General features: G+C 42.5%; 3 protein-coding genes across 4 annotated transcripts; 1 reads left to right on the top strand and 2 right to left on the bottom strand.

Moving 5' to 3' along the window:
- Positions 1-43: 43 nt before the first annotated feature.
- Positions 44-703, bottom strand: LOC109059951 (H/ACA ribonucleoprotein complex subunit 3-like). Its single transcript, XM_019077113.2, has 2 exons — positions 526-703; positions 44-370 (listed from the first exon to the last, which is right to left on the bottom strand). The coding sequence occupies exons 1-2, from the start codon at positions 577-579 to the stop codon at positions 230-232; spliced, it is 195 nt and encodes a 64-aa protein (XP_018932658.1). The 5' UTR covers positions 580-703; the 3' UTR covers positions 44-229.
- LOC109059950 lies at positions 609-4959 on the top strand. Of its 2 annotated transcripts, none has more exons than XM_042759368.1 (6): positions 609-728; positions 1360-2077; positions 3057-3185; positions 3372-3445; positions 3575-3774; positions 3853-4959. In XM_042759368.1, the coding sequence occupies exons 2-6, from the start codon at positions 1377-1379 to the stop codon at positions 4891-4893; spliced, it is 2145 nt and encodes a 714-aa protein (XP_042615302.1). In that variant the 5' UTR covers positions 609-728; positions 1360-1376; the 3' UTR covers positions 4894-4959. The 2 variants fall into 2 exon arrangements, with proteins under 2 accessions (XP_042615302.1, XP_018932657.2); XM_019077112.2 differs by lacking the exon at positions 609-728 and adding an exon at positions 834-955.
- Positions 4960-4973: 14 nt separating this feature from the next.
- lpcat4 (lysophosphatidylcholine acyltransferase 4) lies at positions 4974-19179 on the bottom strand. The gene is made up of 13 exons (XM_019077115.2): positions 18849-19179; positions 17536-17899; positions 16045-16157; positions 11302-11362; positions 10742-10800; positions 10483-10517; positions 10335-10389; positions 10162-10244; positions 8856-8981; positions 8623-8776; positions 7859-7951; positions 6239-6374; positions 4974-5490 (listed from the first exon to the last, which is right to left on the bottom strand). The coding sequence occupies exons 1-13, from the start codon at positions 18942-18944 to the stop codon at positions 5315-5317; spliced, it is 1551 nt and encodes a 516-aa protein (XP_018932660.2). The 5' UTR covers positions 18945-19179; the 3' UTR covers positions 4974-5314.
- Between the last annotated feature and the right edge of the window lie 2367 nt (positions 19180-21546).

The raw sequence follows: 21546 nt of genomic DNA, 5'->3' as shown, positions 1-21546 counted from the left end.
AATGTTAATTTTTTAAATTTCAAATAAACTTGGAACACAAATGTAAAAATCACTCATTTTATTTTATTCCACATGGAGATTCATTCGCATGTTAACAAAGTGAATAAACTGAACTGAATGATGCCATACTTTTAGTAAAAAAAACAACAACAAAAAAACACAATATTCAATAAAACACACACACACAATAACGTGTAGCTGAACTGCATGAAAGTCCGCTGGTGGTCATTTAGAGCACGGGCCGCGGTTGTTGCGTTAGCAGCAGGCCGAAACGTTTCTTGATGGTCACGCGGTGTCTGGAGAACTTGTCGTCGGGTGAGAAGCGGGCGGGATGCGCCGAGCTGGTGGGCTGGCCGCTCGGGTCCAGCTTCTGAAGAAAAACATATACAAACAGTGTTATATCAGCCGAAGCCGTCTTTATACACTAACACATATAGACACATGCCAGCGCTGGAACGCGATGTTCAGGACGCGCGCTACATTAACTGTGCGTGCCGCTGCACGCGCTGCTCACAGCGGACTCACCCTCAGAGTGTAAACCCTGTCGCCGCTCTCGTTCAGATAATACTGCAGGAACATGATCGGTTTATTTCGCCCAGATCCGAGCTGAAACCAGCTTTATATTCAGAGCGGATTACACCACACACGTGCGCGAGCGACTCCAGAACAAACCGGAAGTGCGGGACACCGCGGCGCAGAGGACGAAGGGAAATTGAGTTTTTTAAAAGGTCTGCCGCCTACTGTACGACATAATAAATAACAGTAGCAATTATTAATGCCAATAAATATTATGCTACATATAAACAACACTACTTATTAATCATAGTGTGAACTAGTTTGTAGTATGAATTGGTTCGTTGTTGTTCTGATGGGACGCCGCGTGATGACGTGTGTTTGTTTTTAAAAGTGTGTTGTTTGAATCTGCATCAGATCACTCTTCACTCTTCAGCGTCAGGTGTGTGTTACTACATATAACGCAAACGATGCAAAATCTTCATGATCTTTGTTTATATATTGCCTTTTTTACTATTTATATTTTTTTTTGATGGCTAGCACTACTGATAGACTGTATAACATTATACTTTATTTTTATATATATAGAAAATTGTAAGATCAAATACAAAGATTAACTGATTTGATTTAATAAATGTAAATTGTATAGGCCTATAGTTCCTGAACACATTTCACTTGAACTGAATAAATAAATAACTCATTATTTTACCCTCAAGGTCTTTTATTATTATTATTATGTTTTGGGGTTAATATTATTGGCTGAGTACATGCAAGAATAAAGGATTGAAATAAAATAATACGATACCAACTGTTAATGAGCTACAGTACAACATGTCTGTGTTTCAGAGCACTTCCTGTTTTAGATGGAGACCCTTCAGCCGCTGTATGGTGACCAGTGTGCACCTGAACAAGCGTTTTCATCTCTTTCACAATCAAATACACATCGAGGGTCCGCAGATCCGCGTCCAGAGGAGCCCAACGCAGAGGTCACTGATGCTCCTCATCGAGGCTTCCAGCCAGCATCTTTAGATCCGGGACCCTCGGTCTCCTCAAACACCCGTCCTTCATCTCCAGCTCACGTTCATAACACCAGACATCCTCCGAACCGTCTGCACGTCCCCACACCAGTCCATCAGGAGACCGCTCCTCCTTTAAATATCAAACCAGTAGCTCTTTTTGCAGATATGAACCCGTCTTTTCACATACCTCATGTCTATCCTCACATAATGCCTCATTTTAACCCCTCGTGGCCTGTTTTGGTGCCTCACTTGGGCCCTAGTATTCTCAGTAACGCTTCAGGGCCTCGTCACAATCCCCTCTGCCCCCTTCACGCACCTCAGCCGTTTAGAGCAAGCTTCTCCGCTCTCGTGGCCTGTGAAGAGCCCTGCTCTCGAGTGTTTGGAGCACATCTGAACGTCTGCTCTGCCCGCGCCCCACACCTGCGGAGGATCGGGACGGAGGCAGAGCTCCAGGAGCGCTTCAGACGCTGGCAGAGACTCACGGAGACGGCGAGGCCCTTCTGCTCCAGCGGTTCAGACGCCGAGGCTCTGGCCTGCCTCTTCACGTGAGCGCGCGCACACACACACACACACACACACACACACACACACACACACACACACACACAGATCAGCTGAACTCATCCAATCATACTGCAGTGATCACACAACGAATGATTTATTTAAAAAACAAAATTTATTTAAAAAACAATAACAAAAACCTAAAATGAGGAACGTGCCGGCACTTAAAGGAAATATTATTTAAAAACAGTATTATTTCTTCTTTGTTAGGCTATTCATTACTATTTTATGCATTCTGTATATTATATAACACACATTTACTTTTTAAAATGGCGTATTTTATATAAATTTTATTGTGGTTTATTTAATTTTTGCTCATTGTGATTCCTACAATTCATTGTTTCTATTTGTTTATTTACCATATTTATTTTAGAGTCTTATTAACATGCCTTTTTAGTTATTTTTCAAATATCTTTATTTCTTCATCGTTGTGCACTAGGTTTTATTTATTTGTTAATAACGGTTTATAATATTTAATAGTGCTGTCAAATGATTAATCGCAATTCAAAATAAATGTTTTTGTTTACATGATATATGAGCGTGTACGGTGTATATATATTATGTGCATGTATATATGTTTATATATTAAATATATTTATAAATAATAGAAATTATTTGAATCTACATATGGAAATACTTTCAAAATATATACATGCACACACACACATATATACACAGCACTAATATTTATTAAAGGTATAAATGTGTATGAATGCTTTTTTTATTTCATATTGCATTTGACAGCACTAATATTTAATAAAGGTATAAATGTGTATGCATGCTTTTTTTATTTCATATTGCATATTTCATTATTTTATTATTTAGGCCTTTTTTTTAAGTATTTGCATACTATTCATTTATTTTTTCATGTTTATCATTACAGTTATCTTTTTCGTTGCTTTTCTTTTTTGATAAGATTTTTTCTTACTTGATCAAACCTGTTTGGTGTTGTCTTCCTCTCAGGCGTGTGCTTCCCTCTCTCTCCGTTCACCGTCCGGATCTGCCGTTCTCTGCTGCCGTGAACGCAGCCGTCCACGAGTGGAGGAACATCTCCGTCTCTGAACGGCAGACGTACTACAACACCGCCAGGATGTGAGCCGAGACATTAACTAATTACACACATTTCTGAAACCGAAATGATGCAGGATTATTATCATTAGCCTACAGTAACTGTGTGTTAATCTGATGCCATCTTGATTGTAGAAGTGGTGGATAAAGAGCAAATCTCACAATACAGTAAGTCTTCTGGGAGTTCGTATAGTTTGTATACTTCTGTAGGTTCACGGAGATGGAAAAACAGGACAAGAGCACCAACAGAGATCCAACAACTCCTCAGACAGACAAACGCAAAGGTCGGGATTATATTAGCGGGTCAAAATAAACTTTTGCTCTTGGGTGTCATATTTGAAAAACACTTCAGTACATCGTTGACTGATAAAACATTTTACATTCCAAGCTAAACGAGATCTGTCCGTCTTCAGGTCCACACACGCAGGGGAAGAAAACAGGTAAGGGATCGAAAAAGGGCGTCCAGGGTCTCGCCGAGGGCGCGCTGGCCGAGTACTCACAGCTCATGGACGCTCTGGAGTCAAAGGTCAGCGATGGGTCAGAGGTCACAGCAGCTGAAGAGGAGGATGTGTGCGCGCTGTTCCTCAACCAGCTGCTCGACGATACGACTGAGGTCTGCTTCAGTCTCACGGATGAATGCTGTGGCCCCGCAGTCCTGTTGATCGTTTTAGAATGCGTTTCTCTCTTTCAGGCTGGTTTGGACATGGACTACATCAGCTCTCTGCTCTCCGCAGACGATGCCCAGGACACGCTTCCCAGGAGGAATCCCGAGCCAGTCGCTGGATGCTCGGATTGGACTTCTGAAGCTCAGATTTTGCCTCCGTCCGCTGTCCAGCAGGATTACAGCGCCTCTGACGGCACAAATCACATGATGGAGAACGTATCAGCGCCAGTTCAGGATAACATCAGTGTGTTTCAAACATTAACTCAACCTCTGCTGCTGAATCACGAGGGCCAGAGTTCCCAAACGGATCCAAACGCTTCAGTTCAAGAAACTCCTCGTCCTGATCCTGATCTTCAAGACTTTAGTGCAGAAGCTGACGGAAACCAAAAAGATGTTGCTGAACTTGATTCCACCACTCCATCCAACTGCTTCAGTCTTCAGAACTACAATTCCCATCATGCAACATTCCCCAAGCATGACCCAGAACCACCAAAAACCCCTGTGGATGAGCACGACGGAGAGAAAAACACGGTAGTTGGGCAAAAAACAGAGAAATGCATGCATGTAGGACGTGCAAAAGACAACAATAACATGGATTCAGACACTCCCGTAGATTCCCAGAGAACGAGAAGCGTTTGTACTACACAGACAGTGCCCAACATTCAGGAAAATAATGTACACAAAAATAAAAAACACAAGAGACGACGCAAGCACCAAAAGATCACGCTGCCTGTCGCAAGAACGACATCTAAATTGGACGATAAAGACGAAAGGAGGTTAAAAATGGCTGAAAACGGACTTAGAAAGACTCAACGAAAATCAGCAATGAAACACGGAGCACGAGCGCAAGAAACAGATTCAGAAATAATGAAGAAAGCAGAAATACAGCAGCGTGTGAACAGAGCCGAGACGAGGTCCTCACATGATGCTCAGATCAGGAAAACTAGAGGAGAACATTTGGAGGATGAATTTGAGAGGCGATTAAAAACAGTCAGACGAGATGCAGAGCAGCGAACAGCGACGTCCAGAAAAACAGCTAAACTTGTCGGTCGAAGAGGACCGTGCTGATTTTCATCGCAAAGTGTGACAACTGTTACGAAGATGAGAGACATAATAAACCATAAAAACAAACCACAGGAAACGTCACGTCTTTATTTAAGAATTTTAATATATTAAAATATAAAATATGACACTTCGGCAGAATTCCTTCGCAGTACACCTTTTCCAATATACAAAGCTTAAAATGACAAAAATATACAGTTTTAAATACACAAACAGATCCTTCAGACTTCATGATAAAATATATATAATAGGTATTCGTTCCAAGGCACATTAATTAGTGGTATATCCTCACAGTTTCATTCCACTCACATCTAAACAGGACAGATTAAGAAGAAGACACAAGAAAGAGATCATGTAAACGTAACCTCAATATGACATTCTCTGGCGCTCGAGGACTAAGACCGCGGACGCTCGTCCCCGTGAACGCTCAGTCGGACGTCCTACTGCTCGCTCCGTGACCATTATAAATCCCGTTGTTGTTCCCGTTGGTCTTCCCGTTGGGGATCCCGTTGTGATTTCCGTCTGCAAGCCTGCTGGAGTGGAGATACTCGCTGAGGACCTTCCCATAAACTGGATGCGTCTTCAGTAAATCTTGCAGAGAAGCTGTAGGAGATCAATACGTAATCGATTAGCATAACACACTTAAACATGAGTAGGGATGCACGATATTGGATTTTTGCCGATATCCGATATACCGATATTTTTAAAACTCATTTTGGCCGATACTGATAACAATATATTTCCTTTTGTTAGGAAACAACACGAAGTCTCTCCTGTGCAGAAATTATAAGCAAAATATTTACATTTTGGTTAGTTTTTAACTTAAAGAACTTATTTGTTAGAATTAAATAATCAATAATGAAGGTTTTTTGACAGTACATTGAAGCTCTGAAAATAACTATAAATAAACCATACATCATTCGCTGCATTTCCCCCAGAGAGATGCAGTTAACCCGAACATTTTAAGATTTAACATTTGTAGATGGTCTAAAGCAAAAGAGTTGCAAAAATTCTGAAAATCTTTTAGAGCTTATGATTTGTTTAAAAAATAAAAATTACACATTAATGAATAAATCAGTATATATAAAATTATTTAGTTTATAAGACAAACCTTTGAGCACATATTGAGCTACACTGCTGACGTGATCTAATCACTAGCACACCCTGAGCACATGTGAGTTAACGTATTCCTCTTATCGGAAAGACATATCTGCGTAATTTTCATATCGGGCCAATGTCGATATTTACATTTAAAGCCATTATCGGCCGATTCCGATATCAGTCCGATAATATCGTGCATCCCTAAACATGAGCATTATCAGCTCAGCTGAGCAAACGCGGTGATTTTTACCTTCAGTCGGTCGCCCCCTGGTGGTCAGCGCCGTGTACATCTCTGCCACCTCGTACTGAGGAACACCCACCAGCGCCCCCATCAGGCCGGACAGATCGCCTGCGCTCAGCAGCCCATCCTGGTCAGTATCGTACCACTGCCAACAGACACACAAACACCAAATGATGATTTAACCCTCTTAAACCAGCTGTGTTTACAAAACATGGTGAAGGAGGAGTATTCCTGATGAGACTGAGCGAGTGTGTGGTGTGTGCATCTGTATAATGTGTGTGTAAATGTATGTGTATGAACGAAAACTGTGCAACCCACCGTCACAAAAAGATGTAAGATAGTGGAATATTCAAGTATGAAATGTTGGATTCTTTCAATCATGATTTTTCTCCCTTTTTTTTTTAAATACAAATCTGATAAATGTATTTTTTTTTTTTTTTACATTTTTGTCTATTTAAATTCTGTTTACAAACTCACCACAAACATTAATGGTCAATAACTAATTTATTGAAAGCCATTTGTTTGCACTTGAAAATAGCACATTATGTTAGAATTTTAGTCAAACAAACAAAATATATGAAAATGACCTATTTTAGCCCCAGGTTTTAAAGAGTTAAACTCTCTTGAGGGATTCGTTGCAGTATTTGTAAATCTGATTTCAAACTAACTTCTGCTGCACCCGAAAGTGCTGAGTTTTTGTGAGAATTTATGATGAACATTACGATTATTTTCCCATACATTTTTTAAATTTATTTTTTTGTCAAGAATTGAATTTTTTTTTTTTTCCAAGAATTAACTCAGGCCGCATTTACACTATTTTTTTATGGGACCCATTCAATATGAAAATACTATACTACTACTTATTATATTTGTATTACATTTTTATTTTTTTAAACAGTTTTATCAAACAATTACAAAAAATACTATTATAGAAATAATAATATTGTACTGTAAAAACAAATGAGTATTTAATAATAATTTGTGATTGTGAAAAAAAATTGTTACAATGTAACCTGTTCAATATAAAACAACAATAATAATGTTTTTAATATTAAACAATAAAGAAACATTAATTTATAAATAATACTATTGTAAAGTAAAAAACAAAAGCATTTTCTAATTATAATTTAATTTTAGAAAATGTAAATGACCAATTGTAATATTAAGGACTGTCTTAAACTCTTTGCTTTCAAACGTTAAACCATAGAGCTTCTAAACCAGAGAGGCCTTCTCTTTTGGATTTATAAACTATTCTGATTACACATTTCAGAAAATGTTTGCTGCATCTTGCATTTGAAGTGGCACTTTATTAATATAATAGCAACTTAAACTCACAGCAAGTTCAGAGCAGCATTTGCTCATGGATATTGTATACGGTTATGATGAACACAACAGCTTGAACACACATGAACAGAATTACACCACAGACTGATTATCACACTTATGCAGATTTTTACTCTCATTTGATGTTCATTTCAGGCCCTGTCTGTAAATATTTCCCAGCACTTCCTCATAACACACTGTAAAAACAGTCAGAACATGTACGTGGACACCTCATTCAGAACAAATACCTTGCATAATACGAGTTTATAACACGGCACACCCATCGACACACACACACACACTCACCGTGAACGCAGTGTGTATGAGAGACTCCAGACTCCTGAACCCAGAAACGGCAGAAACACTCAGACAAACCTGCCTCAGATCCACCGTATCATCCTGCAAACACACACACACACACACGTTGTGTTCCTGCTCGGTTGGATACAAGTATGTCATGTGCTTGCAAACGTCAACTTGAATGAATTATTTGGAAGCACCATATTCTCTGCTTCTGAACTAAAGCATCACAAACACACTCACAAGCGTCTGATTATCAGATGTGCTTCCACAGGAGGACTGATATTAATGCTAAAAACTAAACTGGTCAGTCTCGAGTCATTTCAGCCACGTATGACTGACTTTCTGCTGTTTTTCTTCCATTTATTGGCTTTTGTGCATCTCACAAACAACTGCACCAATTTTAGTTTGTTTTTACCAAATAATGACCGAAAGGGATAGTTCACCAAAAAGTTAGCAAGGTATTTTGAAGCCAAACAGTTTTCTTACTATACTATGGTTACGTTTGGATAAGGACATTCTTTAAAATATCTTCTCATGTGTTTAACAGAAGAATGAATCTCATAAAGGTTTAACACAACAAGGGTTAGTAAATGATGAGAGAATTTTTATTTTCGTTGAGTGTTTTCTTCTTGAAGCCGTGGTATGACTGTAGTGCTGATTGTGCTCGGTTTAGTCATGTGTGCACCTGCAGGTCTACGTTTGAGTTCCACGCGAGGTTAATGAATGATGACAGACGAACGCTTGAACTGAATCTCACACTGCGGTACCTTTGAGTAAAGAGAGCAGATCTTCACCGCCGTCCTCCTGTCCTTGAGGCCCAAAAGAGTGGTCAGGTGATCGGCCGTTACAGTGGTGCTCTGACCTGAGGGACAGCTGTCAAGAACGTCGTTCATCACGGTCTCCACGTGAGCGTCCGTGAGACTGCAGATGAGGAGAACCAGAGAGTGTGAGACGAACCGCTGCAGAGAAACTAAACACACACACACACACACTCACTCACCCGTGTTCACGGAGCAGTTTGAGTGTTTCCTGCGCCGGAGGCTCGAGGGGAAGCGAGAGGTTTCCCAGCTTTTTAACAGGAAATCGACCCTCCATCACATAATCGGTGGCAGGAACACGCAGAGCTCTACGAGACATTAACATTTCAATACTGCTTAAAAGAATATCACACATTTAATACAACGTTAATAAAAGTGTGCCATTTCAGCTGTAAATTAGGCTAAATCATATTTTTCCAGGTGGATGAACTTCTGTTGTATTTAACTTGAAAGTAACCAGGCTGAATCCAGTGTTGTTACTGTTAAAATAAACTAAAACTATTCAGAATAATACTTGAAAATATCAAGTTGGAAAATGGTTGAATAATAGTTGAAATAAAACTGAAAAAAAAAAAAAAATTAAGACTACAAAATCTAAAAAAAAAAAAAAAAAAGACAAAAGCACATAAAATGACTAAACCTATAAAAAAAAAAAAAAAAGTTGGTTGAATATATATTTGAAAAATTGTTGAATAGTCGTCGAAATCTCCAAAAAAAAAAAAAAAAAAAATACTAAGACTACAATGAAAAAACATTAAAAAAAAAAATGACAAAAAGCACACAAAGTTACTAAAACTTAAAATTGGAAAAAAATAAGAGCAGATTCAATACATTAGTAAATAATATAATAGTACAAATAATAATAAAATAACACTGTTTAATTTACATAATTAGACAGAAAAATTAAAATGTAATTCAAATGAAACCCTGGTCAACACCAGTGCTGTTTCACTATCATTAATATTCTATTATATATTTTTAAATTTGTTTTTATTTTAGTATTTTCTGTTTTCATTTTAATCTTAGTTGAAGTTTTGCTGTTTTTGTCATTTTTGTTACTATTTTATACACACACACACACACACACACACACACATTATTTCAGTTAATGTTTATTTTATTTCAAGCGACAAAATTATTTTTTTATTTCAGTGGTTTCAGGCTCTTTTTAAGCCACTGCCATGTCAACTGCATTTAAAGGTAAAGATGGCAAATGAAGCAAGATAAATCTTGATTAAACATTTCAATCAATACAGAAAATATTTGATAAAATATTGCTAAATAATCTAATTATGAACGCACCATTGCATCTAGTGTCTATGCAGCGTATTTACTGGAGAAGTGTTGTTAGTAAGATGATGATGACAGACTGCACTGAAATAACCTGTCACGAGGACTCGCTGTCTGTGTAAATCATTGCTATTATAGTTTCCGATGCTGCCTACGTAGGGATCTGCCTATATAGACAGCAGATGGTGTATGACTTACTTGGCCATGAGTTTCTGTACGTTTTCGGCGTATAAGTCTGGGTTCTGCTTCTCCTCCTGTGACGGCGTGTAGACGGGCAGGAACTACAACCAATTAGAGCAAAGAAGGATTACTGAGCCAGACTCTAATGGTGATTGGCTCTGACTCTTGTCAATCAAATGAAGCACGCCTACCTCCACAGTAACGCTGGTGTAGATCTGAGAGGTGGTGTGCCACAGAGTGCCGAGCCTACAGATGAACCCACAGACAGCTAGACTTAGAAGAATGATTTATTCTGATTGATTATTGTCAGTTATGAACAGCACAAAAATTCCTTCTCACCACGTCAGTCCTTTCCAGGTCCAGCGAACTGTGTCCTGCAACATATTCAAGAGATGTTTCATGTTATAAGTCGAGCATAAAGGAAGCGTTTCAGTGTCATTTTACTGCTTTATTAGTCTTGTGCTCTTTTATCTCGTTCAGCAGCTCTCTGTGTCTCACTGTCCTGCTCATATTTAGTCATCCAGTGGTTTCCGTTACATGAACGCGGCTAATTTTAACCGCAGACGCAGACGGAGGCATTTGCTGTTCCCAGACTCACCGGTTCACCGGGGTAGTGAAGCAGGACGGGCTGAACGGGAACGCCGGCCAGAAACGCTCCTGTCGAGAGATTACTGGTGTTAGCATATAGCTATAGATATAAGCATGATATTCAAAAAAATAAATAAAAAAAATAATTAAAAAAAATCAATTGTATTGATTGTTTTGTTTTTGTTTCTGAAATAAGTCTATTCTGCTCATCAAAGCTACAACTGTTTCAAAAATACAGTAAAAATTGTGAAATATTATTCTAATGTAAAGCAGCTGTTTTCTGTGTGAATCTCTGTTAAAGTGTAATGTATTTCTGTGATGTGCAGCTGTATTTTCAGCATCATTACTCCAGTCTTCAGTGTCACATGATCTTCAGAAATCATTCTAATATACTGAAAAGCATTTATTTGAAATAGAAATCTTCTGTAACATTATAAATGTCTTTACTGTCACTTTTGATCAATTTAATGCATCCTTGATAAATTATTCTTTAAAATTATTAATTTGTTAAAAGCAACAAAGCGAGCGCACTAGGTTTTAGAACAGAGCCTGTGTGAGTGTTTGTCGTACCGGGTTTGAATTTGATCAGAGCTTGGCCGTTAGTCGTCGTTCCTTCTGGAAACATGAGCATCTGCCGAGAGAAATAAAGCAGAAGATGAGACCAAACCCAACAGGAAGTGACACACGAGTCTCACAAAAGAGTGAGTGAGAGTGTGAGTGAGTGTGTGTGCAAGTGTGTGAATGTGCGAGTGTGAGGGTGAGTGAGTGAGGGAGTGAGCGAGTGTGTGAATGAGCGAGAGAGTGAGTGAGCGTGCGAGCGAGTGTGCGTGCAAATGAGCGAGCGTGCGGAGCGAGCGTGTGAGTGAGCGTCTGTGAGTGTGCGAGAGAGTGAGCGAGTGAGTGTGTGAACGAGCGAGGTAGTGAGTGTGTGTGTGTGAGTGAGCGAGCGGCGCGAGAGAGTGAGTGAGCGAGCGTGTGAACGGGCAAGGGAGTGAGTGTGATAGGGAGCGAGCGAGAGGCGAGTGTGTGTGCGAGAGAGCGAGTGAGTGTGTGTGAACGAGCGAGGGAGTGAGCGAGCGAGCGTGTGTGTGCGAGAGAGTGAGTGAGTGAGAGAATGAGTGAGCGAGCGAGCGAGTGAGTGAGTGAGCGAGCGTGTGCAAGCGAGCGTGTGAACGAGCGAGGGAGAGAGCGTGTGTGTGAGTGAGTGAGGGAGTGAGCGAGTGTGTGAATGAGCGAGGGAGTGTGTGAGTGAGCGAGGGAGTGAACGAGTGAGGGAGAGAGCGTGTGAGAGAGCGTGTAAGTGTGTGTGAGCGAGCGAGCGAGTGAGTGACGGAGCGTGTGAACGAGCGAGGGAGAGAGCGTGTGAGTGAGTGAGTGAGTGGAGAGAGTGAGCGTGTGTGTGAGTGAGTGAGGGAGTGTGCGAGAGAGAGTGAGTGAGCGAGCGTGTGAACGAGTGAGGGAGAGAGCGTGTGAGTGAGTGAGTGAGCGAGCGAACGAGCGAGGGAGGGAGAGCGTGTAAGTGTGTGTGAGCGAGCGAGTGAGTGACGGAGCGTGTGAACGAGCGAGGGAGAGAGAGTGTGAGTGAGTGAGCGAGAGAGCAAGTGAGCGAGAGAGCTAGCGAGCGTGTAAGTGTGTGTGAGGGAGCGAGCGAGCGTGTGAATGAGCGAGAGAGTGTGTGAGTGAGCGAGGGAGTGAGCGAGCGTGTGAATGAGTGAGGGAGTGAGCATGTAAGTGTGTGTGAGAGTGAGGGAGTGAGCGCGTGTGTGTGAGTGAGTGAGGGAGTGTGCGAGAGAGAGAGTGAGTGAGCGAGCGTGGTGAACGAGTGAGGGAGAGAGCGTGTGTGAAACGAGTGAGCGAGCGAACGAGCGAGGGAGTGAGTGAGAGAGCGAGTGAGCGAGAGAGAGCTAGCGAGCGTGTAAGTGTGTGTGAGTGAGCGAGCGAGCGTGTGAACGAGCGAGGGAATGAGCGAGAGAGTGAGTGAGCGTGTAAGTGTGTGTGAGTGAGCGAGTGAGAGAGCGAGAGAGTGAGCGAGCGTGTGAACGAGCGAGGGAGTGAGCGAGAAAGTGAGTGAGCGAGCGTGTGAACGAGCGAGGGAGTGAGCGAGCGTGTGAACGAGCAAGGGAGTGAGCGTGTAAGTGCGTGTGAACGAGCGAGGGAGCGTGTAAGTGCGTGTGAACGAGCGAGGGAGCGTGTAAGTGCGTGTGAACGAGCGAGGGAGTGAGCGTGTAAGTCTGTGAGTGAGCGAGCGAGTGTGCGAGAGTGTGAGTGAGCGAGAAAGTGAGTGAGCGAGCGAGCGTGTGAACAGCAAGCGAGGGAGTGAGCGTGTAAGTGTGTGAGTGAGCAAGTAAGTGAGCGAGCGAGTGTGCGAGAGTGTGAGTGAGCGAGTGAGTGAGTGAGCGAGCGAGCATGTAAGTGTGTATGAGTGAGCAAGTGAGTGAATGAGCGAGAGAGTGAGCGAGCGTGTGAACGAGTGAGGGAGTGAGCATGTAAGTGTGTGTGAGCGAGCGAGTGAGAGAGCATGTGAACAAGCAAGGGAGTGAGCGAGAAAAGGGAGTGAGCGAGCGTGGTGAACGAGCGAGGGAGTGAGCGGTGTAAGTGTGTGTGAGTGAGCGAGCGAGCATGTGAGTGTGCGAGACAGTAAGCGAGCGTGTGAACGAGCGAGGGAGAGAGCATGTGAGTGTATGTGAGTGAGCGAGGGAGTGAGCGAGCGTGTGAGTGAGCGAGGGAGTGAGCGAGCGTGTGAGTGAGCGAGGGAGTGAGCGAGGGAGTGAGCATGTGAAACAAGCGAGGGAGAGAGCGAGTGAGTGAGAGCGAGAGAGTGAGCGTGTAAGTGTGTGAGTGAGCGAGTGTGTAAGTGTGTGTGTGAGTGAGCGAGGGAGTGAGCGAGCGAGAGTGTGAACGAGCGAGCGAGAGTGTGAACGAGCGAGGGAGTGAGCGTGTAAGTGTGCGTGTGAGTGAGCGAGAGTGAGTGAGCGAGCGTGTGAACGAGGAAGGGAGAGAGTGTGTGTGAGTGAGCGAGCGAGCGAACGAGGGAGTGAGTGTGTGTGAGTGAGCGAGGGAGTGAGCGAGCGTGTGAGTGAGCGAGGGAGTGAGCGAGGGAGTGAGCGAGCGTGTGAATGAGCGAGGGAGTGAGCGAGAAAGTGAGTGTGAGCAAGCTAGCATGTGAGTGTGCGAGAGAGTAAGCGAGCGTGTGAACGAGCGAGGGGGTGAGCATGTGAGTGTGTGTGAGTGAGCGAGCGTGTGAACGAGCGAGGGGGTGAGCATGTGAGTGTGTGTGAGTGAGTGAGTGAGCGTGTGCGAGGGAGTGAGCGTGTAAGTGTGTGTGTGAGTGAGCGAGTGAGTGGGCGAGCGAGCGTGTGAACGAGCGAGGGAGTGAGCGTGTAAGTGTGTGTGAGCGAGCGAGCGAGTGAGAGAGTGTGTGAGTGTGTGAGTGAGTGAGTGAGCGAGAGAGTGTGTGAGTGAGCGAGCGTGTGAATGAGCGAGAGAGCGTGTGAGTGAGCGAGGGAGTGTGTGTGAGTGAGCGAGCGTGTGCGAGAGAGTGAGTGTGCGAGAGAGTGAGTAAGTGAGCGAGCGTGTGAACGAGCGAGGGAGCGAGCGAGCGTGTGAGTGAGCGAGGGAGCGTGTGAGTGAGCGAGGGAGCGTGTGAGTGAGCGAGGGAGCGTGTGAGTGAGCGAGGGAGCGAGCGAGCGTGTGAGTGATCGTGTAAGTTTATTTAATAAATCAGTGAGTGAGCGAGCGAGAGAGACGTGTGAGTGAGCGTGCGTGTGAACGAACGAGGCAGAGAGCGTGTGAGTGAGCGAGTGAGTGAGTGAGTGAGCGAGCGTGTGAATGAGCGAGAGAGTGAGCGAGCGTGTGAACAAGCGAGGGAGTGAGCGTGTGAGTGTGTGTGAGCGAGCGAGTGAGTGAGTGGGCGAGCGAGCGTGTGAACAAGCGAGGGAGTGAGCGTGTAAGTGTATGAGTGAGCGTGTAAGTGTGTGTGAGTGAGGGAGGGAGTGAGCGTGTAAGTGTGTGTGAGTGAGCGAGCGTGTGAGTGCGAGAGAGTGAGTGAGCGAGCGTGTGAATGAGCGAGGGAGTGAGTGTGTAAGTGTGTGAGTGAGTGAGCGAGCGTGTGAGTGATCGTGTAAGTGTGTGTGAGTGAGCGAGGGAGTGAGCATGTAAGTGTGTGAGTTAGCGAGTGAGTGAGTGAGTGAGTGAGCGTGTGAGTGTGCGAGAGAGTGAGGGAGAGAGTGTGTAAGTGTGAGTGAGCGAGCGAGCGAAATGAGTGAGGGAGTGAGCGTGTAAGTGTGTGTGAGTGACCAATCAAGTTAGCGAACCAGCTACCTCGTGACCGTGCGAGAGAGTGAGTGAGCGAGCGTGTGAACAAGCGAGGGAGCGAGCGGTGTGAGAGTGAGCGAGTGAGCAAGCGTGTGAACGAGTGAGGGAGAGAGCGTGTGAGTGTGTGTGAGCCAGTGAGTGATTGGGCGAGCGAGTGTGTGAACGAGCGAGGGAGTGAGCGTGTGTGACTGAGCGAGAGAGTGAGCGAGCGTGTGAACGAGCGAGGGAGTGAGCGTGTGAGTGTGTGTGAGCGAGTGAGTGAGTGAGTGGGCGAGCGAGCGTGTGAACAAGCGAGGGAGTGAGCGTGTGAGTGTGTGTGAGAGCGAGTGAGCGTGTGAATGAGCGAGAGAGTGTGTGAGTGAGTAAGTGAGGGAGTGAGCGAGCGTGTGAGTGAGCGAGAGAGTGTGTGAGGGAGTGAGCGAGCGTGTGAATGAGCGAGAGAGTGTGTGAGTGAGCGAGCGAGAGAGATGAGCGAGTGAAGTGAGAATGAGGCGTGAGCGTGTGAATGAGCGAGAGAGTGTGTGAATGAGCGAGAGAGTGTGTGAATGAGCGAGAGAGTGTGTGAATGAGCGAGAGAGTGAGCGAGGGAGTGAGCGAGCGTGTGAATGAGCGAGAGAGTGTGTGAATGAGCGAGAGAGTGTGTGAGTGAGCGAGCGTGTGAGTGAGCGAGAGAGTGTGTGAGTGAGCGAGAGAGCGTGTGAGTGAGCGAGAGAGCGTGTGAGTGAGCGAGAGAGTGTGTGAGGGAGTGAGTGAGGGAGTGAGCGAGTGTGTGAATGAGCGAGAGAGTGTGTGAGTGAGCGAGAGAGTGTGTGAGTGAGCGAGAGAGTGTGTGAGTGAGCGAGAGAGTGTGTGAGTGAGCGAGGGAGTGAATGAGCGAGCGTGTGAATGAGCGAGAGACTGTGTGAGTGAGCGTGTGAATGAGCGAGAGAGTGTGTGAGTGAGCGAGGGAGTGTGTGAGCGTGTGAATGAGCGAGCAAGCGAGTGATTGTGAGTGTTTACCTGAGGCCAGCGGCCGTCAGACGTGACTCTCTCACAGATCTGAGACACACATTTCTTCCTGGATTCAGGATCTTTTCGACTCACTAACACGGACTGATTGAACTCCAGCAGCGCTGAACACAAACACAGATCAGCAGAGAGTCATTACAGCCTGGGTTTGGATCGTTTTTTAACAGAATTTGACAAACAGTAAAACACACAGAGATATTCACATTTATACAATTAGGAGATGCTTTTAATCAAAGTTCCTTAAAAACAAAACAAACGGACTTACAGGAGGATTTTTATTGATTGATGTTCGATTTGAATGATTTCTGTTATTTTCTTAATCTCTGGCAAAGCTACTATAAAGCACAGCAGAGATGATCTTCTTTTGTTGGCCAAAACCTGGAAACGAGTTGCATTTGAACACTTTCTGCTTCCATCATCCTGAAGTCAATGGGTTTTTTTAATGGGTTTGTAGTTAAACGCCTGAAATAAGATCTGTGTTGAACACAAGCTCAAGATATTTTCATGTTTGCTTCTACAACATTAAATCCGTCAGTAAGATTGTGATTTTTCTTGTCTTCAGAGTTTCTACAGGTTTGATGAAGGTAAAACCCAGTAAAGAACGTCTAAGCAATAAACTGAATGGAACTCAATACGTCACTATTGTCTCTAAAAGTAAATGTCTTATATGATGCTTCAAAGTTTGAAAACACAACTTTCAACAGATCTCCAGTCTTCTTTATTGAGAAATTAAGCAAGTTTATGATTAAAACAAATATATGCCAGTGGACTCAGAAAAATCAACTAGAATCAAAGAGAAAACAAGGTTAAATTCTCATGACAGATATTTGTTTTTGTTTTAAGCATAAACTCGCTTGATTTAGTTCAGTTTCTTAGAAAACATGACTTCATGTGTTCATTTTGCATCTCAATGTGGAGTTTAGATATTGATAATGGAAAATGATGTATGTGTATGCAACACTTAACGCCATGACTTCATGAATTTAAGATTTTCTGCTCCAATTAAGATCTTTTAAGGCCTTAATTTGTGAAAATGGGAATTTAAGACTCTTTAGGACCTTTTTAAGACCGCTGTTTTGAAAAAAGTGGTTGCTAACAAATGTCTAAATGTGATACAGAGGTTGTCGGGACATTAAACGCAAGTCACGCCGAACATCATCTACTCACTAGTGACTTTCACAGCTGATAATTAGTGCTCTTGCAAATAACTAACTCCAATTTTAGATCAAATGTTCTTAAAGACTAAATACAGAGCGATGGTGACGTTGGTGGTGTAATTTGTTTGTAGCCCGTGTTCACCTTTTTACTTCTGCTGATTGTGTTAAGGCTTCAAAAGTCGTGTTAGTTGGTGAAGATCATCATGATGAACAAAACGTGCAAGAACCATAAGCTTTTGCTGCTTACAGAGCTACTTTTTCACAATTACCCAGAAGACAGTGGGTTCTGGATTGGGTTTCTGTTGAAGGAACTTCTGGACCTCACCTCCGATGACGGGGAGTCTGCAGTTCTCCGACCGTGACACGACCATCGGCAGACCCGTCGCGCAAACCACCAGCATGTCCAGGAAGCCGCTGTGAGGCGCTACGACTAAAACCGGCGCTTCCTTCAATCCCGCCTGACGCCCTTTGACCCTAATCCACAGGAAGCCCACGGAGAAGAAGACGGCGCGGCTGAGGAAGAGCATGATGTGATGGAAGAGCCACCGACGCCAGCCCCGCACAGGCTCCGCCCGCTCCGCCTCCGACAGACCGGCCAATCGCAGGCGAGCGATGGGCCACATGAGCAGGAAGAAGAGGGTGGCGAGGGTGATGCGGACAGGAAACAGAACGACGCCCAGAATGATTCCCTGAGACAGAAACAAGGGGTTTCAGAGGATAGAAAGACTGTGATTCTAACTAGACCATGTCTGTCTAGTCTGCATCGGTCTTTAGCTTGATCGAGCTGGAAAAACTTGATTTCAACCAGAATAGTGCTTCAAAACCAATTTAAACTTCCAACAAATCCATTTACAGACTGGTTTAGCTGGTTTCTGAAAGTGCCCATGATTAGTTTAGACTGGTGTCTGAGGTTTCTTCTCACGGTGAAACTCTAATTTCTATGAATTTGGTAAAGTACTTGTATAATAAGTGGGATAATGTACAGCCAGCTTGTCATGATTACAAACTAACTATACAATAAAATACAGCCATATAGATTTAAACTTGACTTAAATGTAAGCTGAAATAAGCTAGCAAGTCATAATTATAAAAGGAAATACTGAAATGAACACAGTAAGTTGCCTACACAAGCCCATAGTAAGTTAATATGGGACTTTCAAATGGGGCAACATGACAGTAAACACAAAAAAACAAACAAACAAACATAACAAATATATATATATATATAATCATCATATATATATATATATATATATATATATATATATATATGATTTTACAACACTACATTTTGGCTGCAGTTAAGTCACAATACAATGTTTAACCTAAAACAATATCGTTTATATATTTCTGCTATGCAAAACATTTAAAGCACAAATAGGTCTTATTTGAATACAATCGAAATAAATACTTGAACTCTATTATATTTAGCTGTTTTTATATTTTAGCAAAGGCTTCGGAGAACATCAAACACGTGGGCCGCGCCACTGAAGCGTTACATTTAGTTCTGTTCAGTTCGTTCACTGCTGGGTTTAGTTTCAATGTAACAGACGCGGTAGCCGCGGGAAGTGAGCGAGTGTTTGGCGGAAACTTCGGTTACCTTGGTGATATTTGTGACGTGGAATGAGAGGATCTTACCTGAATCCGCTGAGCTGCTGTTACATTCACTTCATGCGTGAACGGATGCGGAGTGTGCGCGCTCCTCTTCATCTTCATCTTCATCTTCATCATCATCACCGAACGCGAGAAGAACGTTAATCGCAGCCTGGTGACCGCGCGCGCGTGTAAACGACTAGGAATAGTGTGCAAAAGAAGTCGAAGATCCCAAATACACGGGTTTGGGACGAAAAGTTGAGTTGGCGGTGACAGTAGAAGAGTATTTGTGCGAAACCCGGGCAAACGGAACTGGAGTCCGGGAGCTCTTAGTGCTTAAGTTACAGAACCTGAAGATTTACGAGCTGAGCCCCGCCCACTAAACGCACGCCTGGCCCCGCCCCCTTAAGCACGCAGCCGTCAATCAGCGAGACCCCGCCCACTGATCTCTCCTCCAGTGTTTATCACACACTCGCTTCTCCAGTACACTGTTGACTGATTTATTATTCTTGGGGATTCTTTTACGCGTAAAGTAAATAAAAATAAAAATAAAAATTGAGCCAAGAATCCAGTTTTTCTGATAGATTATAAAACCTTAAAGTCAAAAATTACAATGTTTAACCTTATGTAAATGTTTTTTTTCTCTGGATTTTGGTTTTTATTTTATATATATATATTGTTCTGTATACTATGTGAATAAAGACAAAAAAATCAGCCAATGTGTAATTGTGTTATTTTTGCGTAAATACCTTAATATCACCATAAACGCTTCAAACAAATAACTATAAGTGTATAATTAAGTTAACTACAACAATGTGGGACATGGTGAATCTTCATATCTTCAGTAAAACCCTGCAGAATAAAATCTATTCAAACACTGTTCTATATTTTTAAAAGCCTAATGTAGACTTGAACACAGTATTTGTCATAAACACTGAAATCACACGATGAGTCTTATTTGACAGAACACAGAGTCATTCATATTTATGACTTTTTATTAAAAGAGTATTTTAGAGTATCAGCTAAGTGTTTACACCTTCAGCTGTAGTTTCTCATGAGTCTGAGAAACAGACTTTGTGTTTGAGAAGCATCTGCTCCTCTCAGGTTGGATATTTGATCCATGTAGCGCTTTCCTTGTGTGTGTTTCTCTGAGAGGTCACTGACCCCAGAAGAGATGATTACACTCTCACACAAACAAGCAGGTTTGGTTCTGGTCTGTCATGTTCTCAGGGCGAGGCCCTCGTCTCCAGCATTCATCATGAGATCACACACACAGAAACATCTGTCAGGTCTGAGATCTCACACATCAGAGGAGCGCCTGATATGAGGCTGAACTAGTAAATCCAGCTCCGCTCAGCTCAGTCTCTGTTGTGAAATCATCGTAAAACATTCTCGTCTCTAATCCAGAGAAATAGTTTCATTCTGAAACACCTCACCCCTCCAAATCAACAGTTCTCAGAAAAAAAAACTGAGAAAATGAGATCAACTTTTAAACTTTGACTTGTAGTGTCTTATGATAATAATTTTCATTATACTTAGTAGCCGATTTTAATAATAAAAAAGCAATTTTCTTTAATAAATATGTCTATAATATGTCTTTAAAATATCTTTCCTTTCCTTTTTCCTTTAAGCTAAAATTTGAAAATCAAAAAGATTTTAATATGAAAAAAATTATATATATATATATATATATATATATATATATATATATATATATATATATATATATATATATATATAAAATAAAACCGCATTTACGGTGAAATATGAATCAGATCTTAACTTTACCTAAACTTAAAAAGCTACACTCCTTAACTTTTTTGTGTTCAAAATTTATATAATAAGCGAGTACGCCATGAATCCGGTTTCCAGACCGTGTTTTTGGCCTGTCCTGAATCACTAATAAGTGTTTATATTCGGACTATTTGACTGGTTCGGGTAGGTACCCGCTGCGGAGTAGCTCAGTACCCGCGTGATTCGTCAATGACATAAACAGAGACGCATGCAGTTCTCTACAGTGTTCTTCCGCAAGACGCACGCAGTTCTGTTTATTAACCGCTAGAGCGCCTAGAGTCACGGACTGCAACTTTAATATAATTAACTCGTTATGTATGTATGTGTATATATATATATATATATATATATATATATATATATATATATATATATATATATATATATACACACACACACACACACACACACACACACACACACACACAAAAGTGCCCAAAATAAGTGATCGGAAAAAAGCACTGTAATTCGGTTTTTTACACTCGTTTATACACACATCATGACAGTAAAAACTGTGTCATATTGATGCATACTGTATGATAATCCGACAAAACTTCGTGTCGCTCCATAATTTCACACAGACCTGGAGGAAGTCTTGTAGAACATTACAGAATAAAACTAACAAGTCCAGCAGCTCTCAGTCCGGACCGTTTAACAGATAAAAGAGGATCGTATAGATATGAGCAGATTCTGATTAAATACTTTAACTGAGCTGCAGTGATATTAGAGCCTTCGTGTCGTCCCTCCCTCAACAGGTGTGTTCTTCCAATAAGACACCACATATGGAGTTGTTACAAGCTCCTTTTGAAAAAGATATCTTATCTTATAGTTACGTGGTGAAGGATGTGACAAAAAGCATAGTTTTCCTCCTGGGATTTCTAATGGGTCTAAAGAAATAGAAAAAGTGCTGGATGATCGAACAGAGTCCCTTAAAATCATAACAGCTCCT

The sequence above is a fragment of the Cyprinus carpio genome, chromosome A7, assembly GCF_018340385.1.
Source record: "Cyprinus carpio isolate SPL01 chromosome A7, ASM1834038v1, whole genome shotgun sequence".
Taxonomy (NCBI): domain Eukaryota; kingdom Metazoa; phylum Chordata; class Actinopteri; order Cypriniformes; family Cyprinidae; genus Cyprinus; species Cyprinus carpio.
The sequence above is the reverse complement of the archived record's forward strand: the minus strand, read 5'-3'. Positions and strand labels throughout refer to the sequence as shown.

What these genes read in the sequence shown, in the direction of transcription:
- lpcat4 (XM_019077115.2), bottom strand. Translation starts at nt 18,944, where the DNA reads ATGATGATGAAGATGAAGATGAAGATGAAGAGGAGCGCGCACACTCCG. An exon ending in ACCTGGAAAGGACTGACGTG is followed by an intron (nt 10,390 to 10,482) that starts GTGAGAAGGAAT and finishes GTTCATCTGTAG; the next exon opens with GCTCGGCACTCTGTGGCACA. An exon ending in TCATACACACTGCGTTCACG is followed by an intron (nt 6,375 to 7,858) that starts GTGAGTGTGTGT and finishes GTCTGTTGGCAG; the next exon opens with TGGTACGATACTGACCAGGA.
- LOC109059950 (XM_042759368.1), top strand. Translation starts at nt 1,377, where the DNA reads ATGGAGACCCTTCAGCCGCTGTATGGTGACCAGTGTGCACCTGAACAA. An exon ending in TACTACAACACCGCCAGGAT is followed by an intron (nt 3,186 to 3,371) that starts GTGAGCCGAGAC and finishes ATACTTCTGTAG; the next exon opens with GTTCACGGAGATGGAAAAAC. An exon ending in TCAGACAGACAAACGCAAAG is followed by an intron (nt 3,446 to 3,574) that starts GTCGGGATTATA and finishes GTCCGTCTTCAG; the next exon opens with GTCCACACACGCAGGGGAAG.
- LOC109059951 (XM_019077113.2), bottom strand. Translation starts at nt 579, where the DNA reads ATGTTCCTGCAGTATTATCTGAACGAGAGCGGCGACAGGGTTTACACT. An exon ending in ACAGGGTTTACACTCTGAGG is followed by an intron (nt 371 to 525) that starts GTGAGTCCGCTG and finishes GTTTTTCTTCAG; the next exon opens with AAGCTGGACCCGAGCGGCCA.